General features: G+C 52.7%; 1 protein-coding gene across 2 annotated transcripts in view; it reads right to left on the reverse strand.

Moving 5' to 3' along the window:
- Window positions 1-23,987, reverse strand: part of USP7 (ubiquitin specific peptidase 7) — a 1,511,465-nt gene that overhangs the window by 276,933 nt on the left and 1,210,545 nt on the right. For both annotated transcript variants that reach the window (XM_085628311.1, XM_085628312.1), the window contains exon 26: window positions 21,768-21,868. In XM_085628311.1, the coding sequence (XP_085484437.1) occupies window positions 21,768-21,868 (101 nt within the window). The remainder of the gene's footprint in view (window positions 1-21,767; window positions 21,869-23,987) is intronic.

The raw sequence follows: 23,987 nt of genomic DNA on the forward strand, positions 1-23,987 counted from the left end.
CCCCCCCCCCCAAACTTAGGGACATTAAACTAACCTTGACCAGTTGAGTCTTCATGTTCTAAGTGGAAATATCTGGAGAGTCCATCTTCATTGGCATGGTCAGTCCCAGGTCTATGTTCCACTGTGAAGTCCATCCCCTGTAGGGAAATAGACCACCTAAGAAGTTTGGGATTTTCACCCTTCATCTGATTTAGCCACAAGAGGGGCTTATGGTCTGTCTGAATCTTGAAGTGAGTGCCAAACAGGTATGGCCTCAGCTTCTTCAGGGCCCAAACCACAACAAAGGCCTCCCTCTCAATAGCTGACCAACGTTTCTCTCTAGGGGTCAGCCTTCTACTAATAAAAGCAATGGGCTGGTCTTGACCATCTACATTTAGTTGTGAAAGAACAGCTCCCACACCCAACTCAGAAGCATCTGTCTGGACAATGAACTCTTTGGAGTAGTCTGGACTTTTCAGAATAGGTGCACTGCACATGGCCTGCTTCAGGTCATCAAATGCTTTCTGACAGCTTACTGTCCACTGAACTTTCTTTGGCATCTTCTTAGAGGTCAAGTCATTAAGTGGTGTCACAATGGACCCATAGTACTTAAACATTCTGTAATATCCAGTCAGGCCCAAGAAAGCTCTGACCTGAGTCTGGGTAATTGGAGGAGTCCAGTTCTTTATGGTCTGGATCTTGCTCTCCAGTGGTTGAACCGGACCCCCACCTACTAGGTGGCCCAGGTACACAACCTTGCTCTGCCCTATCTGGCACTTAGTGGCCTTGATAGTGAGGCCTGCCTTTTGCAGGGCCTCTAAAACATTCCTCAGGTGGACCGGGTGATCCTCCCAGGTGGCGCTAAAGACAGCAATATCATCAAGATAAGCTGCACAGTAGTCATCCAGACCTGTAAGGACTTGATTCACCAACCTTTGGAAAGTGGCAGGTGCATTCTTCAAACCAAAGGGCATTACCACAAATTGATGATGTCCTCCTGGGGTCGAGAAAGCAGTTTTGGCCTTTGCATTCTCAGCTAGTCTGATTTGCCAGTATCCTGCTGTCAGGTCAAATGTGCTCAAAAACTTAGCAGCTGCCAGTCTGTCAATGAGCTCATCTGCCCTAGGTATTGGGTGGGTATCTGTCCTAGTGACAGCATTGAGACCTCTGTAATCCACGCAAAACCTCATCTCTCTCTTACCATCTTGGGTGTGAGGTTTTGGCACCAGAACTACAGGACTAGCCCAAGGGCTCTCTGAAGGTTCAATGACTCCCAGCTCCAACATCTTTTGTACCTCAATCTTTATGCAGTCCCTGACATGGTCAGGTTGCCTGTAGATTTTACTCTTCACAGGCAGACTGTCACCAGTGTCCACCTCATGGGTGCACCAGTTTGTCTGACTTGGGGTCAGAGAGAACATATGTCTATAGGCCTGTAGAACTTGTCTGCAGTCCTGTTGCTTACGATACCAATTTAGGGGAGAAAGCACAGACTGCAGTCCTGATTAGCAGGATCCCAATCAGTCTAGTCAGAAACAGCATAGCATCAGGCAAAAAGTGGGGATAACCATGTAGAAGGATATTACCTCTCTACTGTGCCTATATGGGTACCGCACACGTAATGTCTGACGCAAACACCGCTGAGCAGAAAAGCCAGCGATGGGCGCACAGGGGTACTGCTCAAACAAACAAGTTACTTACCTTTGGTAATGCTTTGTCTGGTGGATACAGTATCTGCCTGTGGATTGCTCACCTTTTGAATTACTCCTTGCGCAGCATTCCATGGAGACTTTTTCCATAGCACTCCAACGAGGACTTCATACTGGATCGGCTCCGCTCGTGACTCCACGTGACTTAATTGGAGCCATAAGACCTAGTTGGCGTGCGGACGTCAGTTCCACACATTTTTCAAGTGCCTTTGAGGCAAATGGATGAACCGACAACATTTCACAAGTATACAGCGTATTCAGAATTTCCTCAAGTCAACACAGAATAACATAAGGAAGAAAAGACAACTAGAAATTGGAAAATATAGACATTTCCTAGTGACAAGCATCGCAACATTTCGAATAACAATGAAATACAAGAATGCCATACCAAAAACCTTTTCGGTATAAGGAGATAGACAACGGGGAGGCGGGTGGGTCAGTGAGGAATCCACAGGCAGATACTGTATCCACCAGAAAAGAACAAGTTACTAACCTTCGGTAACGATGTATCTGTAAGAAACATTAGTTAGTTAGATTCCTCACCTTAGAATATCCCCAGGCGTCAGACTGGATCCGGAAGATTTTTTTTCGTCAGCAATACCCCTTGCGCGTCGCTAGGCGTCGTCTGCGGCTCCGCGTCCGTCGTCGGCGTCGTGCGCCGGGATGACGTCGGAGTACTTAGACGCCGCCCTCGCGCGCTGACGTCAGTTCTTGTACATAGCCTTCCGCGCCAGGAACGCAGAGCCATGCAAAGACCGACACTGGTGCCAAAAATAAAATCTAGGGGCCTGAAAGGACAACCTTAACCCTAGATGTCAGTTCGCAGAACGGGGAGGATGGGAGGGTCGGTGAGGAATCTAACTAACTAATGTTTCTTACAGATACATCGTTACCGAAGGTTAGTAACTTGTTCATCTGAAAGAAACACGTTAGTTAGATTCCTCACCTTAGAATAGATACCCAAGCAATACCATCCCGGTGGTGGGTCTGCGAACCAAGATCACACCAGAAAGTCCTGGAGGACAGAACGGCCAAAGAAGCCATCCCTCCGGACTTGGCTGTCAAGGCAATAATGCCTGGCAAACGTGTGTAGAGAAGCCCACGTCGCCGCCTGACAGATGTCCTGCAAAGGGACTCCCCGTCCCAAGGCAGTAGTAGCCGCCGTGGCCCGAGTAGAATGGGCGCGCAGCCCAACAGGAGGGTCCTTTTTAGCCAAGGAATAGCAGATTTTTATACACAAAACGACCCACCGAGAGATGGTTCGTTTGTGCACAGCTTTCCCCTTCTTAGCGCCCACGTACCCAACAAAAAGCTGGTCGTCCACCCGGAACTGTTTTGTGCGGTCCAGATAGAAGGAGAGCGCACGTTTTGGGTCCAGACGGTGGAGCCTCTCTTCCTCTTTGGAAGGATGCGGAGGCGGAAAGAAGGTGGGCAAGGTGACAGACTGCCCAAGGTGAAATGGAGTCACCACTTTAGGAAGAAAAGAGGGACGAGGCCGAAGGACAACCTTGTCCGGATGAACAGATAGAAAAGGAGGCTTTGAAGATAAAGCCTGGAGCTCACTCACCCGTCTAGCCGAGGTGATGGCTACCAGAAAAGCAGTCTTTAGAGTTAGAAGACGAAGAGGGCAATTGTGAAGAGGCTCGAAGGGAGCGCACATCAGGAATGTCAAAACCAGATTCAAGTCCCACTGAGGCATTACAAAAGGGACAGGAGGGAACGTGTGTGTAATGCCTTTGAGAAAGCGTGTAACCACAGGGGACTTGAAAAGAGAAGGCTGATCAGGAAGCCGCAAGAAGGCGGAGATGGCAGCAAGATAACCTTTCAGGGTGCCCAGGGCAGAGCCCTGCCGGGCCAGAGAAAGAAGGAAGAGGAGAACCTCAGAAAGAGGGGCGGAAAGGGGATCCACAGCCTTTGCTGTGCACCATGCCACAAATTTGTTCCACCGGCAGGCGTATACCGTCTTTGTGGAGGGACGCCTGGCTGCCAGAATGACATCACAGACTTCAGGAGGCAAGTCAAATGGCATCAACTGCCGCCGCTCAATCTCCACGCATGGAGGTGGAGGCTGGACAGGTTCGGGTGGAGGACCGTCCCCTGCTGCTGCGACAGAAGATCCTCCCGAAGGGGCAGACGTATCGGGGGATCGGTCAACAGACTGAGTAGCTCGGGATACCAGTATCTTCGTGCCCAATCCGGAGCCACCAAGATGACTTGGGCCCGGTCGCGCCTGATCTTCTTCAGCACTCTGGGCAGAAGTGGTATAGGCGGAAAGGCGTACAACAGACCGCAACTCCACTCGTGACGAAAAGCGTCGCCGAGCGAGTGCCGCCTTGGAAATTCCAACGCGCAGAACTGCTGACATTGCGCGTTCTCTTCGGTGGCGAATAGATCTAACCAAGGCTCTCCCCACTGCTGAAAGAGGCCTTGCACCACTTCGGAGTTCAGACGCCATTCGTGATCCATCATGCACCGGCGGCTGAGTTCGTCTGCTCTGGCGTTCAGAGAGCCCGCCAGATGTTGAACCACCAGGGTGACGCCCTGGTGTTCCAGCCATGTCCAGAGGCGCAGAGCCTCCTGACAAAGGGTCCACGACCCCACCCCGCCCTGTTTGTTGCAGTACCACATGGCGGTGGTGTTGTCCGTGAACACCTGCACGACACTTCCCCTGACAGAGGGAAGGAAGGCTTTCAGTGCAAGCCGGATCGCTCTCAACTCCAACAGGTTGATGTGGAGACGAGACTCCGCCGGAGACCAGAGGCCTCTGATCTCCGCCTCTCCCATATGGCCACCCCAACCCAGGAGGGACGCATCCGTCACTACGACATGCTCCGGTTGGGGAAGGGAGAGGCTCTTGCCCTTGACCCACTCGCGGTCCGTGAGCCACCACTGCAACTGCTGTGCAGTGCCCTCCGAGATCAAGACATGGTCGGACAGGTTGCCGTGATGCTGGGCCCACTGAAACTTCAGGTCCCACTGCAGAGCCCGCATGCGCCGCCTGGCGTGATGCACTAGTAGGATGCAGGAGGCCATCAGCCCCAGAAGCCGCAACACTAGCCTGACCGAAACCCGGGATAGAGGCCGAAAGATGGGAATCAGGGCCTGTATATCCCGGACCCGCTGTTCCGGTGGATGGACCCGGAACTGCGCCGAATCGAGAACCGCTCCGATGAAGAGGAGCTTCTGAGAGGGACTCAAGTGTGACTTCGGCACGTTGATGGAAAACCCCAGCAAATGCAGGAGATCCGCCGTAGTCTGGAGGTGGGAGACGACTGCCTGGGGCGAGCCCGCCTTCAACAACCAGTCGTCGAGATAGGGGAAGACTGGGACCCCTGATCTGCGCAGATGAGCTGCGACCACCGCCATCACTTTCGTGAACACCCGAGGGGCACTGGTGAGGCCGAAGGGGAGCACGGTAAACTGAAAGTGCTCTTGGCCCACCGTGAACCGCAGGTAACGCCGGTGGGCCGGCAGGACGGGGATATGGAAATATGCGTCCTGCAAGTCCAACGCTACCATCCAGTCTCCAGGGTCTAGGGCAGCTAAAACCTGAGCCAACGTTAGCATCTTGAACCTTTCCTTTCGGAGGAAGGCATTGACGTTCCGGAGATCCAAGATAGGGCGCAGGCCCCCCTTGCCCTTCTTGGGAACCAGAAAGTAGTGGGAATAACAACCACGACCTACTTCTGGACTCGGAACGCGCTCGACGGCCCCCTTGGCCAAGAGAGCCGAAACTTCCTCGCGGAGAAGATCCAAATGATCCCCCGAGATACGGTGGTGCTGTGGTGGCATGGCTGGAGGGGTCGTCTCGAAGGGGAGGGAGTAGCCCCTTCGGACGATTTGCAGCACCCACCTGTCCGATGTTATGGACCGCCAGTGGAGCAGGTGATGGCGAACTCTGCCGCCCACTGGCGTGGCATGGGCCTGAAAGCTCGGACTAGGAAGGCTTTGAGGCGGATGCTGCCGGGGTGGATGTGGGCTGACCACGTCGGCCTCCATTTCCGCCACGGCGGAAGCCACGTCCGCGACCGCGCGCAGGTTGGTTCTGCGGCTGGTGGCTCTGCGGACGTGAGGAGGCGCCCCTTCCTTGGCCACGAAAGGGGCGAAAAGCGGAGGTGTGCGCCCGCGGAGCCGAGAGGCCCAAGGACTTGGCCGTAGCCCGGGAGTCCTTAAAGCGGTTCAGCGCACTGTCCGCCTTCTCACCAAACAGGCGAGTGCCATCAAAGGGCATGTCCATGAGGGTGTTCTGGACATCCCCGGAAAATGACGTGGACCGCATCCAGGCGTGGCGGCGGAGCGCCACCGTGGTGGAAATCGCCCGACCTAGCGAGTCCGTGGTGTCAAGCCCACATCTTATGGCGTGCCGTGCTGCATCCCTCCCATCGGCCAGAGCCTGGGAAAGACGTGGCCGGACCTCCTCCGGACACAGGGGCAGCACGTCCTCCACCGTATCCCACAGGGAATGGGAATAACGGTCCAAGAGACAGGCGGTATTTAAGGACCGCAGGCCCAAACTAAGGGACGAGAACAGTTTCTTGCCAAACTGCTCGAGTCTCTTGGAATCCCGGTCCGGCGGAGCGGTCGGGAAGGAGGATTGGGAAGTAGAGGCCTGGATAACCAGACTCTCGGGGGTGGGGTGTTGGGACAGGAAGCTGGGGTCGCCCGGAGCAGGGCGGTGGCGCCTGGCAACGTTCCTATCCACAGGAGGAACTGTGGAGGGCTTGGACCAGGTGCCCTGCAGAACGTCAGTGAGGGCCTCGTTAAACGGCAGCAGAGGCTCAGTGGAGCTTGCTGAGGTTTGAAGCACCTCAGTGAGGATGTTGGTCCTCACAGCCACGGCAGGCAACTCGAGCCCAAGGGCCTCAGCCGCCTTGCGCAGCACCACAGAAAATGCTGCACCCTCCTCCGAAGCCACGGTCGGAGGAGAAGTGAATCCAGCGTCTGGCGAGGTGTCCAGCCCGCTGGCCTCCCCCAGTTCATCTGCCCAGTCCTGAGAAAGCTGTGACTGAACAGCCAGAGGGTCCTCGAACCCCTCCCAGTCGCCCCCTTCTTCCGATTCCTGATAAACAGGAGGAATGATCGGAACCGGACTGTAGAGATGGTAGGTCTCTAGCGGCGTCGGATGCGGCGTCGGATGCGGCGTCGGCGGACGCCGTGCCGGCGTCGGGTCCGGATGAGGGCTAAACTGGGGCGTCGGCGTCACAGGCGTCGGCGGCGCCGGTGACGGCGTCGGTGGTTCAGGCGTCGGCGCCGGTGGAGGAGTGACCAGGTCAACCGGCGTCGACTGGGGCCCAGGCATGGGCCCCGCGGGGACCTGCGGCGTCGAGACCGGAGTCGTCGACGGCGCCGGGGCCGGAGCCGCCGGCACGCGAGGTCGCCCAGTCGAGCCCGCGGGGCCCGAAGGCGCGCCAGCGGGCGTCGACGGCGGGGCCAGGCTCCTCATGGCCGAGAGGAAGGCGCTGATCTCCGCCGGCGCCGCGTCAGCCCCAGGGACCGGAAGGTATGGGGGCGGACGCGGCACCTGCGGCTCCGCCGGAGCCGCGGGGGTGGAACCACTTGGACCCTCGGCCGAGTCGCGCGACCGGCGAGGGGAGTCCGAAGAGCGATGTCGCCTCTTGGACTTCTTTGAGTGTTTGGACTTACCCGACGACTTGGAGCCCGACGATCGATGGTGGCGTCGGCTAGGGCTCCGCGAGCGATCCTCGGACCTCCTCCTGGACCGGGATCGCGCACGACGCGGAGCCGAGTGGCGAAGCTCGAGAAGCTTGCGGGACCGCTCCCGCCTAGCCTTCGAAGTCAGGGCCTGGCAGTCGTTGCACGACTCCGCGTCGTGGTCGAGGCCTAAGCAATAGAGGCACCGGCGGTGGTGATCGGTCACCGACATCAGTCGATGAGTCTTCACAAGCCTTGAACCCAGGCATCCTACCGGCACCAGATGTCGAGACAGGGATCAAAAATGATCAAAAAGATTTAGTCAAAAAAGACTAAAAGGGGTAGCTCTCCCGGATCTGCGCTTACTGGCGCGGAAAAAAGAAGAACTGACGTCAGCGCGCGAGGGCGGCGTCTAAGTACTCCGACGACGTCATTCCGGCGCACGACGCCGACGACGGACGCGGAGCCGCAGACGACGCCTAGCGACGCGCAAGGGGTATTGCTGACGAAAAAAAATCTTCCGGATCCAGTCTGACGCCTGGGGATATTCTAAGGTGAGGAATCTAACTAACGTGTTTCTTTCAGATAAAGTGTTACCAAAGGGAAGTAACTTGTTCTTCTGATGGAATGATCTGCATGTGGATTTCTCACCTTTTAAATTGAATCAAGAAGCAGTCCTGTCCCGGGGGAGGGTACGTGCCTACCTATACCAAAAGATTCTGCAGCACAGAACGTGTAAAATGGCCGTCCCTCCTCAACTCCGAGTCTAAGCAGTAAAGTTGTGCAAAAGTGTGGAGGGAAGCCCAAGTTGCCACATTGCAGATGTCTACAACAGGGACACCTCTAGCCAAAGCCGAAGACTACTACTTGGCTATGGTGGAATGAGCTTGAATACCTTCAAGAGGTTCTTTCTTGGCCAAGGCGTATCAGATCTTGATTCAGAGGATGATCAACCTGGACGAAGTTCGCTTGTGGACAAGCCTTGCCCTTAATTTTTCCCACATAACCAATGAAGAGTTGGTCGTCCAGCCTGAAGTTTTTAGACCTATCCAGGTAGAAGTTGCCTGCCCTCTTAGGGTCCAGGCAGTGAAGTCCCTCCTCCTGCTTAGAGGGTTTAGGAAATGGGTAAAGTGATAGATTGTCTTTGGTGGAAGGGAGTGACCACGTTCGGCAGGAAAGCAGCTCTAGTCCTAAGAACCATCTTATCTGCATGAATAGAGTTAAAAGGACGCTTAGAACTAAAAGCCTGTAAGCTCGCTAACCCTCCTGGCAGAAGGAATGGCAACCAGAAAAATTGTCTTCAATGCTAGAAGTCTCAACCGACAACTGTGCAGTGGCTCAAATAGGGACCCCTTCAGAGAAGTAAGATCTACATTTAAATCCCACTGAGGCATGATAAATGGAGTGGGAGGAAACCTGTTAGTGAGACCCTTTGAACCTCATAACTATGGGAGAATTAAAAAACAGAAGGTTGGTCTGGTAAGCAAAGAAAGGAAGAGAGAGAGAGAGAGAGAGCGAGAGGGAGGAGGGAGAGAGAGAGAGAAAGGTGCAGGCTCGGGGGAGAGAGAAAGAGTGAGAGTGTGTGTGGAAGGTGCAGGCTCGGGGGAGAGTGTGTGTGGGGAAGGTGCAGGCTCAGGGGAGAGAGAAAGTGTGAGATTGTGTGAGTGGAAGGTGCAGGCTCGGGGGAGAGAGAAAGAGTGTGTGTGGAAGGTGCAGGCTCGGGGGAGTGTGTGTGTGGATGGTGGAGGCTCGGGGGAGTGTGTGTGTGTGGAAGGTGCAGGCTCGGGGAGAGTGTGTGTGGATGGTGGAGGCTCGGGGGAGTGTGTGTGTGTGGAAGGTGCAGGCTCGGGGGAGAGGGAGAGTGTGTGTCTGTGGAAGGTGCAGGCTCGGGAGAGAGAGTGAGTGGGTGTGGAAGGTGCAGGCTCAGTGTGTGGAAGGTGCAGGCTCTGGGGAGAGAGTGAGTGTGTGTGGAAGATGCAGGCTTGGGGGAGAGTGTGCGTGGGCGGAAGGTGCCGGCTCAGGGGAGAGAGTGTGTGGGGGGAAGGTGCAGGCTCGGGGGAGAGCGAGTGTGTGTGTGTGGGGGGGGGGGAAGGTGCAGGCTCAGGAGAGAAAGAAAGAGTGCGAGATTGTGTGTGTGTGGAAGGTGCAGGCTCGGGGGAGTGTGTGTGTGTGTAAGGTGCAGGCTCGGGTGAGTGTGTGTGTGCGTGGAAGGTGCAGGCTCGGGCGAGAGAGTGTCTGTGGAAGGTGCAGGCTCAGGGGAGAGAGAGTGTGTGTGTGGAAGGTGCAGGCTCTGGGGAGAATGTGTGTGTGTGTGTGTGGAAGGTGCAGGCTCGGGGGAGAGTGTGGGTGGAAGGTGCAGGCTCGGGGGAGTGTGTGTGTGGAAGGTGCAGGCTCGGGGTAGAGAGAGAGTGAGTGTGTGTGTGGAAGGTGCAGTCTCGGGGAAGAGAGAGTGAGAGTGTGTGTGTGGAAGGTGCAGGCTCGGGGGAGTGTGTGTGTGTGGGTGGAAGGTGCAGGCTCGGGGGAGCGTGTGTGTGTGGGTGGAAAGTGCAGGCTCGGGGGAGAGTGTGTGGAAGGTGCAGGCTCGGGGGAGAGTGTGTGGGTGGAAGGTGCAGGCTCAGGGGAGAGTGTGTGTGGGTGGAAGGTGCAGGCTCGGGGCAAGTGTGTGTGTGTGTGGGGAAGGTGCAGGCTCGGGGGAGAGTGTGTGTGGGTGGGTGGAAGGTGCAGGCTCGTGGGAGAGGGAGTGCGGGTGAAAGGTGCAGGCTCGGAAGAGAGAGTGAGTGTGTGGGTGGAAGGTACAGGCTCGGGAGAGAGTGTGTATGTGTGTGGGTGGAAGGTACAGGCTCGGGAGAGAGAGTGTGTGTGAGAGTGTGTAGTGTGTGTGTGTAGTGTGTGTGTGTAGTGTGTGTGGAGTGTGTGTGTGTGTGTGGAGTGTGTGTGTGTGTGTGGGGAGTGAGTGTGTGGAGTGTGTGTGTGGAGTGAGTGTGTGTGTGTGGAGTGAGTGTGTGTGTGTGGAGTGAGTGTGTGTGTGTGTGGAGTGAGTGTGTGTGTGTGGAGTGAGTGTGTGTGTGTGTGTGTGTGTGTGGAGTGAGTGTGTAGTGAGTGTGTGTAGTGAGTGAGTGTGTGAGAGTGTGTGTGCGTGTGTTTTAGAACCTGCCCCTGCAAGAGGAGGGAGACAGAGCGAAGGATGCCATGAGAGGTAAAGTAGGTCTGTGTACCACATCCTTCTTGGTCAATCCGGGGCAATCAATATGGCTTGGGCCTTCTCTTGGTGAACCTTCCTCAAAACCCAGGGAATCAAGGGTATAGAAGCAGAAAGCCCCAATCTAACAAACCCGTTCCCCTAAAGTTCTGCACATCAGATACTGGAGACTGAAGAACGACGGGCAGTGCGCATTCGTGAGTGGCAAACCGGTCCAACCAAGGAAACCCCCACATCCTGAAAATGTGATGGATTACCTCCGGATGAAGACGCCACTCGTGAACGGCCGAGTATTGCTGACAGACTGTCTTCACGCACATTTAGCACCCCAGCCAGATCATTTGCAATTACACAAATCTGATGGTCCTGAGCCCAGGACCAGAGTCGCAGAGCCTCTCTGCATCAATACAACCCTACTCCTCCCAGTTTGTTGATGTACCACATTACGGTAGTGTTGTCCGTCAGGACCTGAACTGACGGGCTGTGAAGGGAGGGAAGAAAGGCCTTGAGAGCCAAACTTATCACCCACAATTCTAAAAGATTGATGTGAAACAATCTTTCCTCTGGAGACCAAAGGCCCTTAACCTCCAGAACAGCTCCCCACCCTAGAGTGGAGGCATCCTTGATCACTGCGGCCACCGGAGAAGGAAGTTGAAATGGCTTCCCTTGAGACAGGCTTCCTGGAACACTCCACTAAAACAGCTCTGCTGCAGTGTCTCTGGAGATTCTGACCACCTCCCTGAGATCTCAGTTATGTTGAAACCACTGCATGTGAAGGCCCCATAGGAGTGCCCACATGTGCCAGTGTGCATGGTTGACCAACAGTATAAAGGAAGCAAACAGACAGAGAAGGTGTGGAACTGTAAGGACTGGAACATCCGCTCCATCTTTAAACATTAGAATAATACTGTGGATGTCTAGAATCCTCTGAGGAGGCAGGAAAGCACGACTTACAGTAGTGTCCAGTACTACCCCTAAGGACAGGTTGCGTTGAGAGGGCACCAGGTGAGATTTGGGTACATTTATAGACAAACCCAAGTCGAACAACAGTCGCATTGTCGCTTACAGATGATGCAGCACCATCTCTGGCAACCTTGCTTTGAGCAGCCAGTCATCCAGTTAGTGGAAAACAGGAATCCCAGACCTCTTGTGATGTGCCGCTACCACAGCCATTTTCTTAGTGAAGACACGTGGTGCGGATGTAAGACCGAACAGAAGGACAGCAAACTGGTAATCTTGAGATCCCACCGTAAGAAACGCGTTACTTACCTGTAACAGCAGTTATCCAGTATTGGTGTCTTTCATAGATTCACATGCCTGAATCATTCCCCGTCGTCGAGACGGGAGCCTCCGGTACATAAAAAAGTAATGTCCTATAGACATACATAGAGAAAAATAGGCCTAAGGGCCTCCCCTTAGCCGCCTATCATAGTCCTTATGTAAAAAGGACCAAACTCCTAGAGCCAGCCAATCAGCTATCACCTCCCTCTAGAACCTTCCTGGCAGGAGCCTCAGTCCCTCAGATTTTCGTACGCACCAAGCTAGGTAGGCGTAATATAGTTAGAGAGAGGTGTGAGTCCTTCCAGGGGAGGCGGGAGGGTTGCATGTGAATCTATGAAAGACACCAATACTGGATAACTGCTGTTACAGGTAAGTAACGCGTTTCTTATCCAGTATTAGGGGTGTCTTTCATAGATTCACATGCCTGAATCAGAGTAGTTAGCAATACATTATGCACATTTCTGATGTAACATGCCATAAAGGTATTTGAGATAATACAGCATTATCATAACAGTTCGAAACATTGGCATACATCAAAATAGTAAAACAGTAAAGAATGTGCATACCAGGATGGCGGGATGTTGGAAGGCTCACCTCACTGGAATAGATGGCGAAGCACCGCCTGGCCCACTGCCGCATCCCTCGTAAGCTCGGCATCCAGGCAGTAGTGTCTGGAGAAGGTATGCGGTGACTTCCACGTCGCCGCTCTACAGATGTCCAAAATCGGCACTCCAGCGAACAGCGCTGCTGATGTGGACATCGCTCTGGTGGAGTGTGCTTCCACCCTGTCTCGCAACGGCCGTCCTGCCCCTTCATGGCAGAACGCTATTGCAGAAGAAATCCACCTTGAAATGCTCTGTTTTGTGAGAGGCATACCCAGCCTTGGTCTGCTGTAGGCCACAAATAGCTGCGAAGACTTTCTGAAGGTTTTTGTCTTGTCTATATAAAACTTAAGACACCGTTTGAGATCCAGAGAATGGAGCGTCCTCTCTGCTGCCGTGGTAGGGTTGGCAAAGAAGGAGCGTAGGACCACCGGCTCGTTGAGGTGAAAGTCTGAAGGCACTTTCGGTATGAACTTGGGATTTGTCCTCAGCACCACCCTGTCCTGTTTGAACTGCATGAAGGGCTCCTGAATGGAGAGAGCTTGCAACTCGCTGACTCTCCTGGCAGATGTGAGCGCAAGTAATAGAGCCGTTTTCCATGAGATGTACTTGATGGAGGCTCGGTGAATGGGCTCAAAGGGGTGCTTCATGAGTTGGTTAAGGACCAAGTTGAGGTGCCATGTCGGTGGGACCCGTCGGGGCCTTGGAAAGGACCTATAAAGACCCTTAAGGAACTGTTTAACAAGTCTGCTGGACCACAGAGACGGGCCTTGAAAAGTCCTGGTAAAACGTGAAATCGCCGCTAGATGCACCTTTATGGATGCATGCGCTAATCCGGACTGTGCCAAGTGCAGGAGATATGGCAATATCTGCTCCGGTGTGATATGAAGTGGTCTCAGGCCCTTCTCCGAGCACCAGACGCAGAAGCGCTTCCATTTGAGGGAGTAGGTTTTGTTGGTACTGTCAGCCCTCGCTTTTGCTAGCACATCCCTGCAGTCCTGCGGGATGTTCAAATGGCAGAACTCTCTGTGCTCAGGAGCCAGGCCGATAACCTGAGCGATTGGAGGTTCGGGTATCGCACCTGCCCGTTGGACATCGTCAGTAGGTTCGGGAGCTGTGTTAGACGAATCGGCGTCCTGATGGAGAGGCGATGAAGGTCCGAGAACCAGTGCTGCCTCGGCCAGCACGGGGCGATCAGAATTAGTGTACAGGGCTCCGCCTTCATTTTCCTGAGGACCCTGGGAATCATCGGGAACGGTGGAAAAGCGTACGCAAATACGCTGAACCAGCCTATGGAAAAGGCATTTCCGAGCGACTCCGGTTGGGGATGCCAGCTTGCGTAGCTTGGGCATTTGGCGTTCTCCCTGGTGGCAAACAGGTCGATTCTTGGGGCTCCCCATTCCGAGAATACGTGTGTTAGTGCACTGTCGTCGAGCTCCCATTCGTGGGAGAGAGATTTCTGCCTGCTTAGGGCGTCCGCAATGGTGTTGTCCTTTCCCGGGACGTAGTCCGCCCTGAGCGTAATCCCCTGGAGAACAAGCCAGTTCCAGATCTTCTGCGATTCGCGCGATAGCGTGAGCGAACGCGTTCCTCCCGGTTTGTTCAGGTAATGCATCGTCGTGGTGTTGTCCGTCCTGACGAGCACCTGAGAGTTCTGGATGCGTGGTAAAAAGGCCTGCAGAGCTAGATACACAGCCCTCAACTCCAGCAGATTTATATGGAGGCATTGCTCCTGATCCGACCATTTGCCGCTGACTCTGAGGTCCTGAAGGACAGCTCCCCAACCCGCTAGAGATGCATCTGTGGTGATCACCAGTGGTGCTGCTGGCAGCAGGAACGGTAGTCCTCTCGAGAGGTTTCTGGTATCCTTCCACCAGTCGAGACTCCTGGATATTTGCGGTGTTATGCTTATGATGTCCTCGAACGAACCTGCACTCTGAGTCCACTGGCTCGAAAGAGCCTCCTGCAGAGGGCGCATCCGCAGCCTGCAGTGAGGGATGAGTAGTATACAGGAAGACATCATCCCCAGGAGTGACTTGAAGGTGCGAACTCTCAGGGATTTCCTTGATTGCACCGTTTTGGCCAGGGATATGATCCTGTGTTTTCTCTCGTCTGAGGGAAATGCTCTTGCGCATTCCGTATTCAAGGTAGCCCCGAGGAAGGTAATGCTTCTCGTTGGGGATATATGTGATTTCTGAAGATTGAGCGTCAATCCTAGATGTTGGAAAAGATTGGTACAAGCGTTGAAGGATTTGGTTGCGCCTACGGCCGTAGGCGCCTTGACCAGCCAGTCGTCTAGGTAGGGGAAAACTTGGTGACCCATTTGACGTAGGAAAGCTGCCACAGGAGAAAGGCACTTGGTGAAAATCCGCGGAGCGGATTTGAGGCCAAACGGAAGGACCTTGAACTGGTAGTGTTGTCCTGCCACTTCGAAACGTAGAAACTTTCTGTGCCCCTTGAGTATCGGGATGTGATAGTAAGCATCCTGAAGATCCAAGGATGTCATGAAGTCTCCTTCCTCCAGAATGCCTAGGATTTCTTGGAGCGTCACCATCCTGAACGACTGACTCTTTAGGAAGGAGTTGAGTGCTCTGAGGTCCAGGATGGGCCTCCACTTCTTTTCTTTCTTGCGTATCAGAAAGAAACGGGAGTAGAAACCCTTCTCCCTCTGAGCTGATGGAACTCGCTCTATTGCTCCCTTCCTTAACATCTCCGATATCTCCCGGAGCAGCAGCCGCAGATGTCTGTGTGGAGACTTGCGGGGAGGGGTTGCAGGCGGGATGGCAGTGAATTCTAGGGAATGGCCGAATCTGAGAAGTTGGAGCACCCAACGATCTGAGGTGATGATGCGCCAATTTTTTAGGAAATGGGTCAATTTTCCTCCAATTTGTGAAGAAGAAGATGGTAGCTGGACTGGCTGGAGTAAGTGGTCACTGGCGTCCGCCTGTGCCCCTTTTCTGGTTCTTACCCCTGAAATTGGATCTTCCGTAAGATGATTGTCGGCCCTGCTGTTGCTTTTGCTGGTACTGGGTCTTATTCTGGAACGAATATGAGGACTTATTCTGGAATGATCCTCTGTAGGAAGACTGACCTCTAGACTTGTTGCCCCGAAAGGACTGGTTCCGCGCCTGTAAGGTTCCAAGCGCTCTAGCCGTGTCCGTGTCCTTTTTAATGGCCTGGAGCGCCTCATCAATTTTATCTCCGAATAGATGCTGTCCATCGAAGGGCATATCTAGCACCTTCGTTTGCACTTCCTGCCTGAACGATGTTGCTTTGAGCCATCCTTGGCGGCGCAGGACTGCAGCCCCAGCCAGTTGACGGAAGCCTGTCATGGCTACATCTATGGCGCAGTCGATGATCTCTGCCGCAGAAGACTGGCCTTCAGAAAGGAGTGCCTTCACCTCATCCTGTACGGCACTCGGAAGTTCTGCTAAGTATGGGGCAATATCCTCCCAAAGTTGGCGGTTATAACGCCCTAAAAGGGCTATGGAATTGGCCACCTTGATGGTCATTGCCGAAGTGGTTGAAAACCTTTTGCCTATTGTGTCTAACTTTCTGCCCTCCTTGTCTGGTGGTGCTGACAGAGGCGAGGATGGGTTTCGAGAATTTTTCTGGGCCGCTTGGGTCACGACCGAATCTGGCTTCGGGTGGCCAGTCAGGCAAGCTGGCGCCGTGGACGGTGCTTTATACTTCTTGTCCAGGCGCGGAACGACCGCAGGAACTGAAGCTGGCGTCAGCATCAACTTCTTCCCCTGGTCCCAGAGGAAGTCAATGATAGGGATGGATTTGGCCGTCTTCTTCGTCTGCTCCTTAAAGTCATGGAGGAAGCATTCGGTTTCCGTCGACTCCATGACCATATGGAACCGCGTCGCAGCCCGTTCCACTAACTTATGAAAACCCCCGATATCCACAGGTGGTGAATCCGCCTGGCGCGGTTGTGGGGAAGGTGGTGAAGATGCTACATAGTCCTCCTGCTCATCGTCATCCTGGTCCGTCAGGTCTCCCTGGACCTCGCCTTCCTCCATCTCCTCAGCCTCCTCATCCGTTGAGTCTATCACCTGAGGTGGCGGCTCGTGGCAGACCTGCGTTACCGGCCGTGATTGCCTTGGGGCTGTCGCTGGGGTGTTTGTAGCTGGCACTGGGACCCCTGTATCCTGTCTTGGTGGTTCCGGGAAACGTTGTTTGTAATCCCTGATAAGGAACTTGAGGTCCTTAACTATTGCCAGAGGGAGGCAGACCATTGGGGTGACCTCCGTGCGGACTTGTTCCTGGACGGGGCGCTCCTGCGCGCCTGAATCTTCCTGCTCCTCGTCCGTGCTTTGGCATTTGACAAACAGCTCGGAAGGGGAAGTAGCCTGTTGGAAGAACTCTTCTTCGGACTCTTCACTCTGCAGGATCTCCAGAGGTAAATTGGTTTGGACCTTACTTGGAGATGTTGTTTCCGGGGTAATCTGTGGTCTGGAAGCAGATCCTTGCCCAGAAATCGCCGTGGTTTTCCGTCCCACGGACGACGACGACGTTCCCGTCGACGGCTCGGGTGTCACCAACGGCGTCCCCATCGACGATATTTTCCTCGTCGACGAAGTCCTCGTCGACGATGTGGTCGTAGACGATTCAGTCGTCGTCGATGCCTTCGTCGTCGATGCCTTCGTCGTCGACGCCTTCGTCGTCGACGCCTTCGACGTCGACGCCTTCGTCGTCGACGCCTTCGACGTCGACGCCTTCGACGTCGACGCCTTCGTCGTCGACGCCTTCGTCGTCGACGCCTTCGACGTCGACGCCTTCGACGTCGACGCCTTCGTCGTCGACGCCTTCGTCGTCGACGCCTTCGTCGTCGACGCCTTCGACGCCGACGCTTCCGTCGTCGACGCGTCCGTCGTCGACGCGTCCGTCGTCGACGCGTCCGTCGTCGACGCGTCCGTCGTCGACGCTTCCGTCGTCGACGCGTCCGTCGTCGACGCTTCCGTCGTCGACGCTTCAGTCGTCGACGCTTTCGTCGTCGACGCTTTCGTCGTCGCTTTCGTCGACGATGCCTTCGTCGTCGACGCGCTCGTCATCAATATCCTCGTCGTCGACTCTTCCGTCGACGGAGGGCTCCTCGTCGACGAGGTCCTCGACGGGACCATCTTCGTCGTCGACGATGATTTAGACGACGGTTTCAAAAGTATAATAGACGAGATAGGGGTACCTGCAGACGATGATGATGGAGTCGTCGTCGTCGACGAGCGGGCCGACGCCGCTGTGGACGTGGACACCGTCGTTGTTGCTGTGGAGACGTGTCCTGATGGCCTTTTTTGCGCAGAGGATGGTGTCGCAATTTTTGAGGCCGACAGAGAAGGCTTCTTGAAAGTAGGAGAGACTTTACCAGACGCTGAAGATTTCGAAGATCTTGCCTCTGAAGACTTTTTGTGCGTCTTCTTAGGAGGAGCGTCTGAGGGGCCAGGAGATTTCACTCTCGGCCTCTTCAGGGAGACTTCAGAAGCTCCGGAAAAGCTCGCCTCTGAGGACACCACACTGTCTTTGTCCTTAAGCCTGTCCAGCCAGATAAGCAGGCGGCCCTCCCTGTCTCTCAAGGTCTTATGTGGAAAAGACCTACATATCTTACAGTCCTTAGGGACGTGGTCCGGGTAAAGGCAATACAAGCATAGCTCATGCTTGTCGTCCACATGAAGCCTCTTCTTCCCACATGAAGAGCAAGCCCTGAAAAGGGCTTTCCTCTGGGAGTCAGACATGCCAGGAGTTGTAGATAAAATAAAAACTCACTGCAGCAAAAAGAGGCCTGAAGTAGTCAGTGTTGAAATCCTGAAGAAGAAAGTCACCAAAAATCGTGAATAATCTGGTTTGAAAGGAATCCTGAGGAGAACTCAGGCTGGAGACTCCCTAGCACAACGTGCGGTAGAAAATCTGAGGGACTGAGGCTCCTGCCAGGAAGGTTCTAGAGGGAGGTGATAGCTGATTGGCTGGCTCTAGGAGTTTGGTCCTTTTTACATAAGGACTATGATAGGCGGCTAAGGGGAGGCCCTTAGGCCTATTTTTCTCTATGTATGTCTATAGGACATTACTTTTTTATGTACCGGAGGCTCCCGTCTCGACGACGGGGAATGATTCAGGCATGTGAATCTATGAAAGACACCCCTAATACTGGATAAAACAGACATACATCCGATACCACTTCAATGTGGGAATGTGAAAATATGCATCCTGTAAATAAATCAACACCATCCAGTCTTCCTCCTGCAGCGCCAAAAGAACCTGGTCAAAAGCTTTACTTCCCCTGCCTGAGATAAAAAAAATCAAGATCCTAAGGTCCAGGATCAGTCTCAAAAGTCTGTCCTTCTTGGGGATCAGAAAATGCCGGATGTAGCATCCCTGACCCCTTTCCTGCGCCGGAACCACCCCTACTGCACCTTTCTGTAGCAACGATAGTACCTCCTGTTGCAGGACCAACAGATGGTCCTCTGAACACCAACTCTGATGGGGGGGGGGGGGGGGGGGGGGGGACTCCTGGAAAGAAAGGAGTATCCATTTTCTACAAGGTCCAAAACCCAGAAATCTGAAGTAACAGATATCCAATTTCGTAGAAAATGGGACACCCGACCTCCCACGGGTCGAAAATGCTCTAAGATGGGAAATCTAGAGCTGCTTCCCAGCGGAACCAGTTGGGGGGAACAGGGGAGGAGACTTGTTGGCAAGCTGAGCCTCACAGACAACCTATACCTTTCTCTCTGTATGATCTATACCTTGAATTCACCTGCTGTTGCTGCTGCGCCCGAAATGGAGTAGCCTTTCCAAAGCCCCAAAATCTTCGGTAACCAAAGCCTAGGTTGAGACTGCAGACCTAGTGATCTAATGGTGGCCTTACTGTCTTTAAAGCACTGTAGCAATGAGTCCGCCTTGGTTCCGAAAAGGCGAGAGCCATTAAAGGCTAACTCCAAAAGGGTGGCCTGAACATCTGGAGAGAAAGTAGACTCAGCCAGGCCTGCTTCCTATTGCCACTGAGGAACCAATCACTATCAATAGAGTCAGCTGTGTCAAGCCCAGATTGAATAACCTGACGGGCCGCAACTTGAGTCCAACAGCACCTCTGCAAAGTGGCCCTGGACATTGTCTGGATGTTTAGGGATCACCTCCTTAACTGAATCAATTAACTCATGGATGTAGCGACCCAGTAGGCATGTTGCATTGGTCGACTTTGAAGCCATACTGGCTGATAACAATACCTTCTTCTCCGATTGTTCCATCTTTTTTGATCCCCTAGCTCCAGGTGTGGATGGAAAAGAGCCAGAAGATTGTTTCGAACAGCATGACGCCTGAACCACCAAGCTCTCAGGAGAAGGGTGCGTAGGTAAAGCTGAATCCCCAGGCGCAACTTTGTACCGCCTTGCCAACGATCTGGACCCTGCTGGGGCAGACATAGGTTTTTGCCATTCTTCTAGTATGGGCTCTGTCAAAACCTCATTAAATGGAAGCGGAGGCTCTGTCACAGATGGAGAGTGAAGAACCTGTCCGGGTATTTGATTTAATCTCTGCAGTGGCAATTGCAAATCCAGAAGATCAGCTGCCTTCTGAAGATTGAGTGGTAGGAAGGCACCAGACCGGAGACAGACTGCATCAGAGAATATTCAATCCTTCCCTCCTGGGATGGTATCGCGTCGAGAACCTCGGGTGTCGGGAGAGAACAACTCCGGGTCATCGGCATAAACGGTGCCTGGGCATAATGAGGTGGTAATCCCATGTTGAAAGACAGTAGTCAGTCCCATGGGGCCAACAGGCGCACCAGAAGAGTTAGCCGCCCTGGCAATCTTGCCATACATCGCATTTAAGAAATGCAAAGGAGGAGCCGGGAAGGGTGGGTATGAATCTGATACAGACTGCTCAGTAACAGCCTGAGGTTTAAGGCTGGATCTGGCTGCACCACTGGAGGCACCACTGGAGACACCGGAGCCGGGGGTGGAGCGGTTGGAGGCAAAGGCATCGCTTCCCTGGGCGCCGGAGAGCCCCTTTGAGTTGGAGAACGAGCCGGAGTCACCTCAGGTTAAGAGGGAAGGCTAGACCTCATCCTTTCTGTGATGCCATTTAGCTGGGGACCCCGCCTTTGGCAACTTGCCCTTAGAAGAGCGACGTGTGGATCCATGACGCTGCTTCTTATGCTTCCTAGACGTCTTTAAGGTGTGCGGAGTCGTTACTTGGACTTCGATCTTGTCCTTCTCCAGCTCCTCTTCTGCCTCTCCTTGAGGGCCTTCTGATTCGTACACCGACACAAATAACATCCCTGAATGTCATAAGACAGGCACTGAAGACAATCACGGGTGGGGGAGGGGCTACGGGGTCCGTGATTAACAAATGACCCCCGCATTCCTTACAAGGTTTAAAACCAAACCTTTCCTGAGCAGGCAGTGCACTGCTACAATTACACACGACTAACAATGTTAAACTACTAAGAAATGGAGTTCTAGAAAAACCGTTGAGCATCAACAGCACGGAAAAAGGGGACTGGGGTCAGCACGCCAACGAGGTACTTGTATAGCTCCAATGACGACTCGCGGAGTTTGCGAGCAGAGCAGTTCCATTGGGACGTCCTCGTCGATGTGGGAGAGCTATGAAGCGTTTCTGTGGAATGCTGTGTAAGGGGTAATTCAAAAGGGAAGGAATCCACAGGCAGATATATCCATCAGAAATATCTATACAAACCTGACACCTGCAGATTATTGTAAGATAACATAGCTATGGCTAGAAGTCTATCAGATCGACAGACTCAGCCCCATTTATAAATATTCATCCAATGGGTAATCGAGTGCTAATTCCGGTGAGTCAGTGCCAGACCACATTAGAAGGATAACTTGTCTTCTTACAGTGAGAACCTGCTTTTGACATCTTCTACAGAGCTTAAATGCTGGTATGTTACGAGGGGACATCTAAATCAGGACTGCTGTAAATTATCAGTTAAAAAACTGAAACAGAGCTCCAAACTTGTAAAACAAACAAAAAAGTATCTTGTATTATCATGCCAGGCAGCACTGTATAAAGTAGTCTTCATATTCAATACTGCGACTTAAGTCGTGCAGTATCATCTGGCAAACACTGGAAAGCCACGTTTGGGTAAACATTTTCCACATCATATCTAGTGCTTGGAGATATTTTAAGTGAGTGAAACTTCAGTAATTAGTATCCATCAGAATCGATCTCTGAGGAAAAAGCTATTGAGTACCATAAAATCTACACAATCTTTGTTTCCTCTGACTAATATAGATATTTCTTTCAGTTGATGAATTGAGGAGGAACATCCTCAAAATGGCTTTACATAACTATACCAGTTTCCATGAATTCTTTCATTAAGTAACATACCTTAATTTTGCAGATCCCTTCTCACAAAGTTCTACAGCTTTTTTACATTCTTCTAGTAAGTCCCGAACACACCCATGTTTGTCTGGATATAGAGTTATTTCCTAAGGAACAGAAAAAGGAAACCGTCAATTTAACCAAGGGCAAACAATTCTTGACAGAAAGACCTATTCAGGGTTTCAAATCAAAAAATCATGAGCCGAACTGAAAGGACAAGTATATGAACCTATTTTCAAAATGTCTGCTCCACAGTTACTATTGCCATGAGAACGTATCCTTTAAGTTTCCCTAAGTAATGCTGCAGATAACACTTACCTTTGATAACATTATTTGGTACGTAAAATGTCCAATTGAATTCTGTTTTTTATTCAATCCCATTTCCCGCTTTGCTATCAGCGCTGCAGTAGCAGCGGATGCAGATCTAGGAAATGCCACAAAAGCATTATAAGAAAGCAGTCTGTAAAGAAGTTGTGTGGCTAACTGAAAAGTCACTTACCTTCGGTAATGCCGTATCAGGCAGACACTCTAGCCGCAGACACCTTACTTTAGATTATCCCAGGAGTCCGGCTCAATCGTGAAAACTTTTGCTCGAACAATAGCTAGGGACAACGATAGGTGGCATCAGTCTGCTCTGCGTGACGTTTGCATCTTCCGGGTCACCTATATAGGCGCCACCTCGGCGAGTTGACATAAGTTACTTTTAATAAACCACACCAGGAGCGCAGAGCCATGGAGTGCACAGACAGGGGTATGTTTTGAATAGTCTTCTTCTGCACCATACAACCTTTCTTTGGTCCAACGTGCCCCACGAAGAGATGGCGATCCACTCACAACTCTTTAGTGGGGTCAAGGTCGATTAACAACGCTCTTTTGGGGGTCCAGATGGTGGAGAGGCTCCTCCTCTTTTCAGGGGTGTGGAGGAGCATAGAATGTGGGCAAAGTGACCGATTGCCCAGCGTTGAATGGTGTTACCACTTTCGATAAAAAGAGACCCTAGTGCGAAGCACCGACTTATCAAGGAGGATGGTCAGGTAAGGAGGCTTGGATGACCGAGCCTGCAATTCACTCACCCTCCTGACAGAAGTAATTGCCACTAAAAAGGATGTTTGATGGACAGCCACCGGAGGGTGCCGTTATGCAGAGGTACGAATAGAGCGCATATCAGGAAGGTGAGAAGCAAATGAAGGTCCCACTAAGGCATGATGAATGGGAAAAGTAGGAACATATGTACTAGCCCCTGAAGAAAACTGTTTGCAATAGGGGATTTAAATAAAGAGGATTGATCTGACAGCCGCAAGAAGGCAGACAAGGCCAAAAGTACCCCTTAAGAGTGCCCAGAGCAGAGCCCTGCTGAGTAATTGTCAAAATAAAGAGAAGGACTTGAGACAGAAGCAGGACGAGGAGCAATCGACCCTTCTGAACAATATTTTACAAATTTCTGCCATCTGCAGGTGCATAGTGTCTTGATAAAGGGACGCTGTGCTGCCAAAATAACATCACAGACTTCAGGAGAAAGATCGAATGCTGTCAACTGCTGCAGCTCATTCTTCAAGCAAGAAGGCCCAAAGTTGACAGGTTTGTGTGGAGGACTCTCCCTTGCTGCTGCAACAGATGATCCAACCAAAGGGGCAGCTTGATCAGAGGATGATGCTCAGTTGGAGAAGCTCGGGATACCAGACTCTCTGTGCCCAATCTGAAGCCACAAGTGTGACTTGGGCCTGGTCACTCCTTATCTTCTTGAGCACTCCGCACAGCAGTGGTATAGGCTGAAAGGCGTTCAGGAAGCCTGAGCTCCACTAAAGACGAAAAATCGCTGAGTGAGTACCGTCGCGGAAACTCCAGTGTGCAAAACAGTTGATAGCAAGTTCTCTGTGGAGGCAAAATGACCTAACCAAGGCTCTTCCCACTTCTGAAAAGAGACCTTGCACCACCTCTGGATGGAGACACCATTTGTTATCAGCTAGGCATGAGTTAGTCTGCCCCGGCTTTCAGGAAATCTGCCAGGTGTTCAACTACCAGGGAAATGCCCTGCAGTTCCAGCAATGTCCAGAGATGCAGGGTGAGAGAGGCTGGCTTAGTATATGGTGCACACTTATGTAAGTGTAGCACCCTGCATTAAACCAGGCAACCCTTATGGAGATTTTAGTTGTCTTAGACATCCTTAGAAAGCTTTGTAAGTGGTAGCTGTGGAGAGCAGCAGTCAGGCTTAGTTCAGGAGAGACT

The sequence above is a fragment of the Triturus cristatus genome, chromosome 10, assembly GCF_964204655.1.
Source record: "Triturus cristatus chromosome 10, aTriCri1.1, whole genome shotgun sequence".
NCBI classification, from domain to species: domain Eukaryota; kingdom Metazoa; phylum Chordata; class Amphibia; order Caudata; family Salamandridae; genus Triturus; species Triturus cristatus.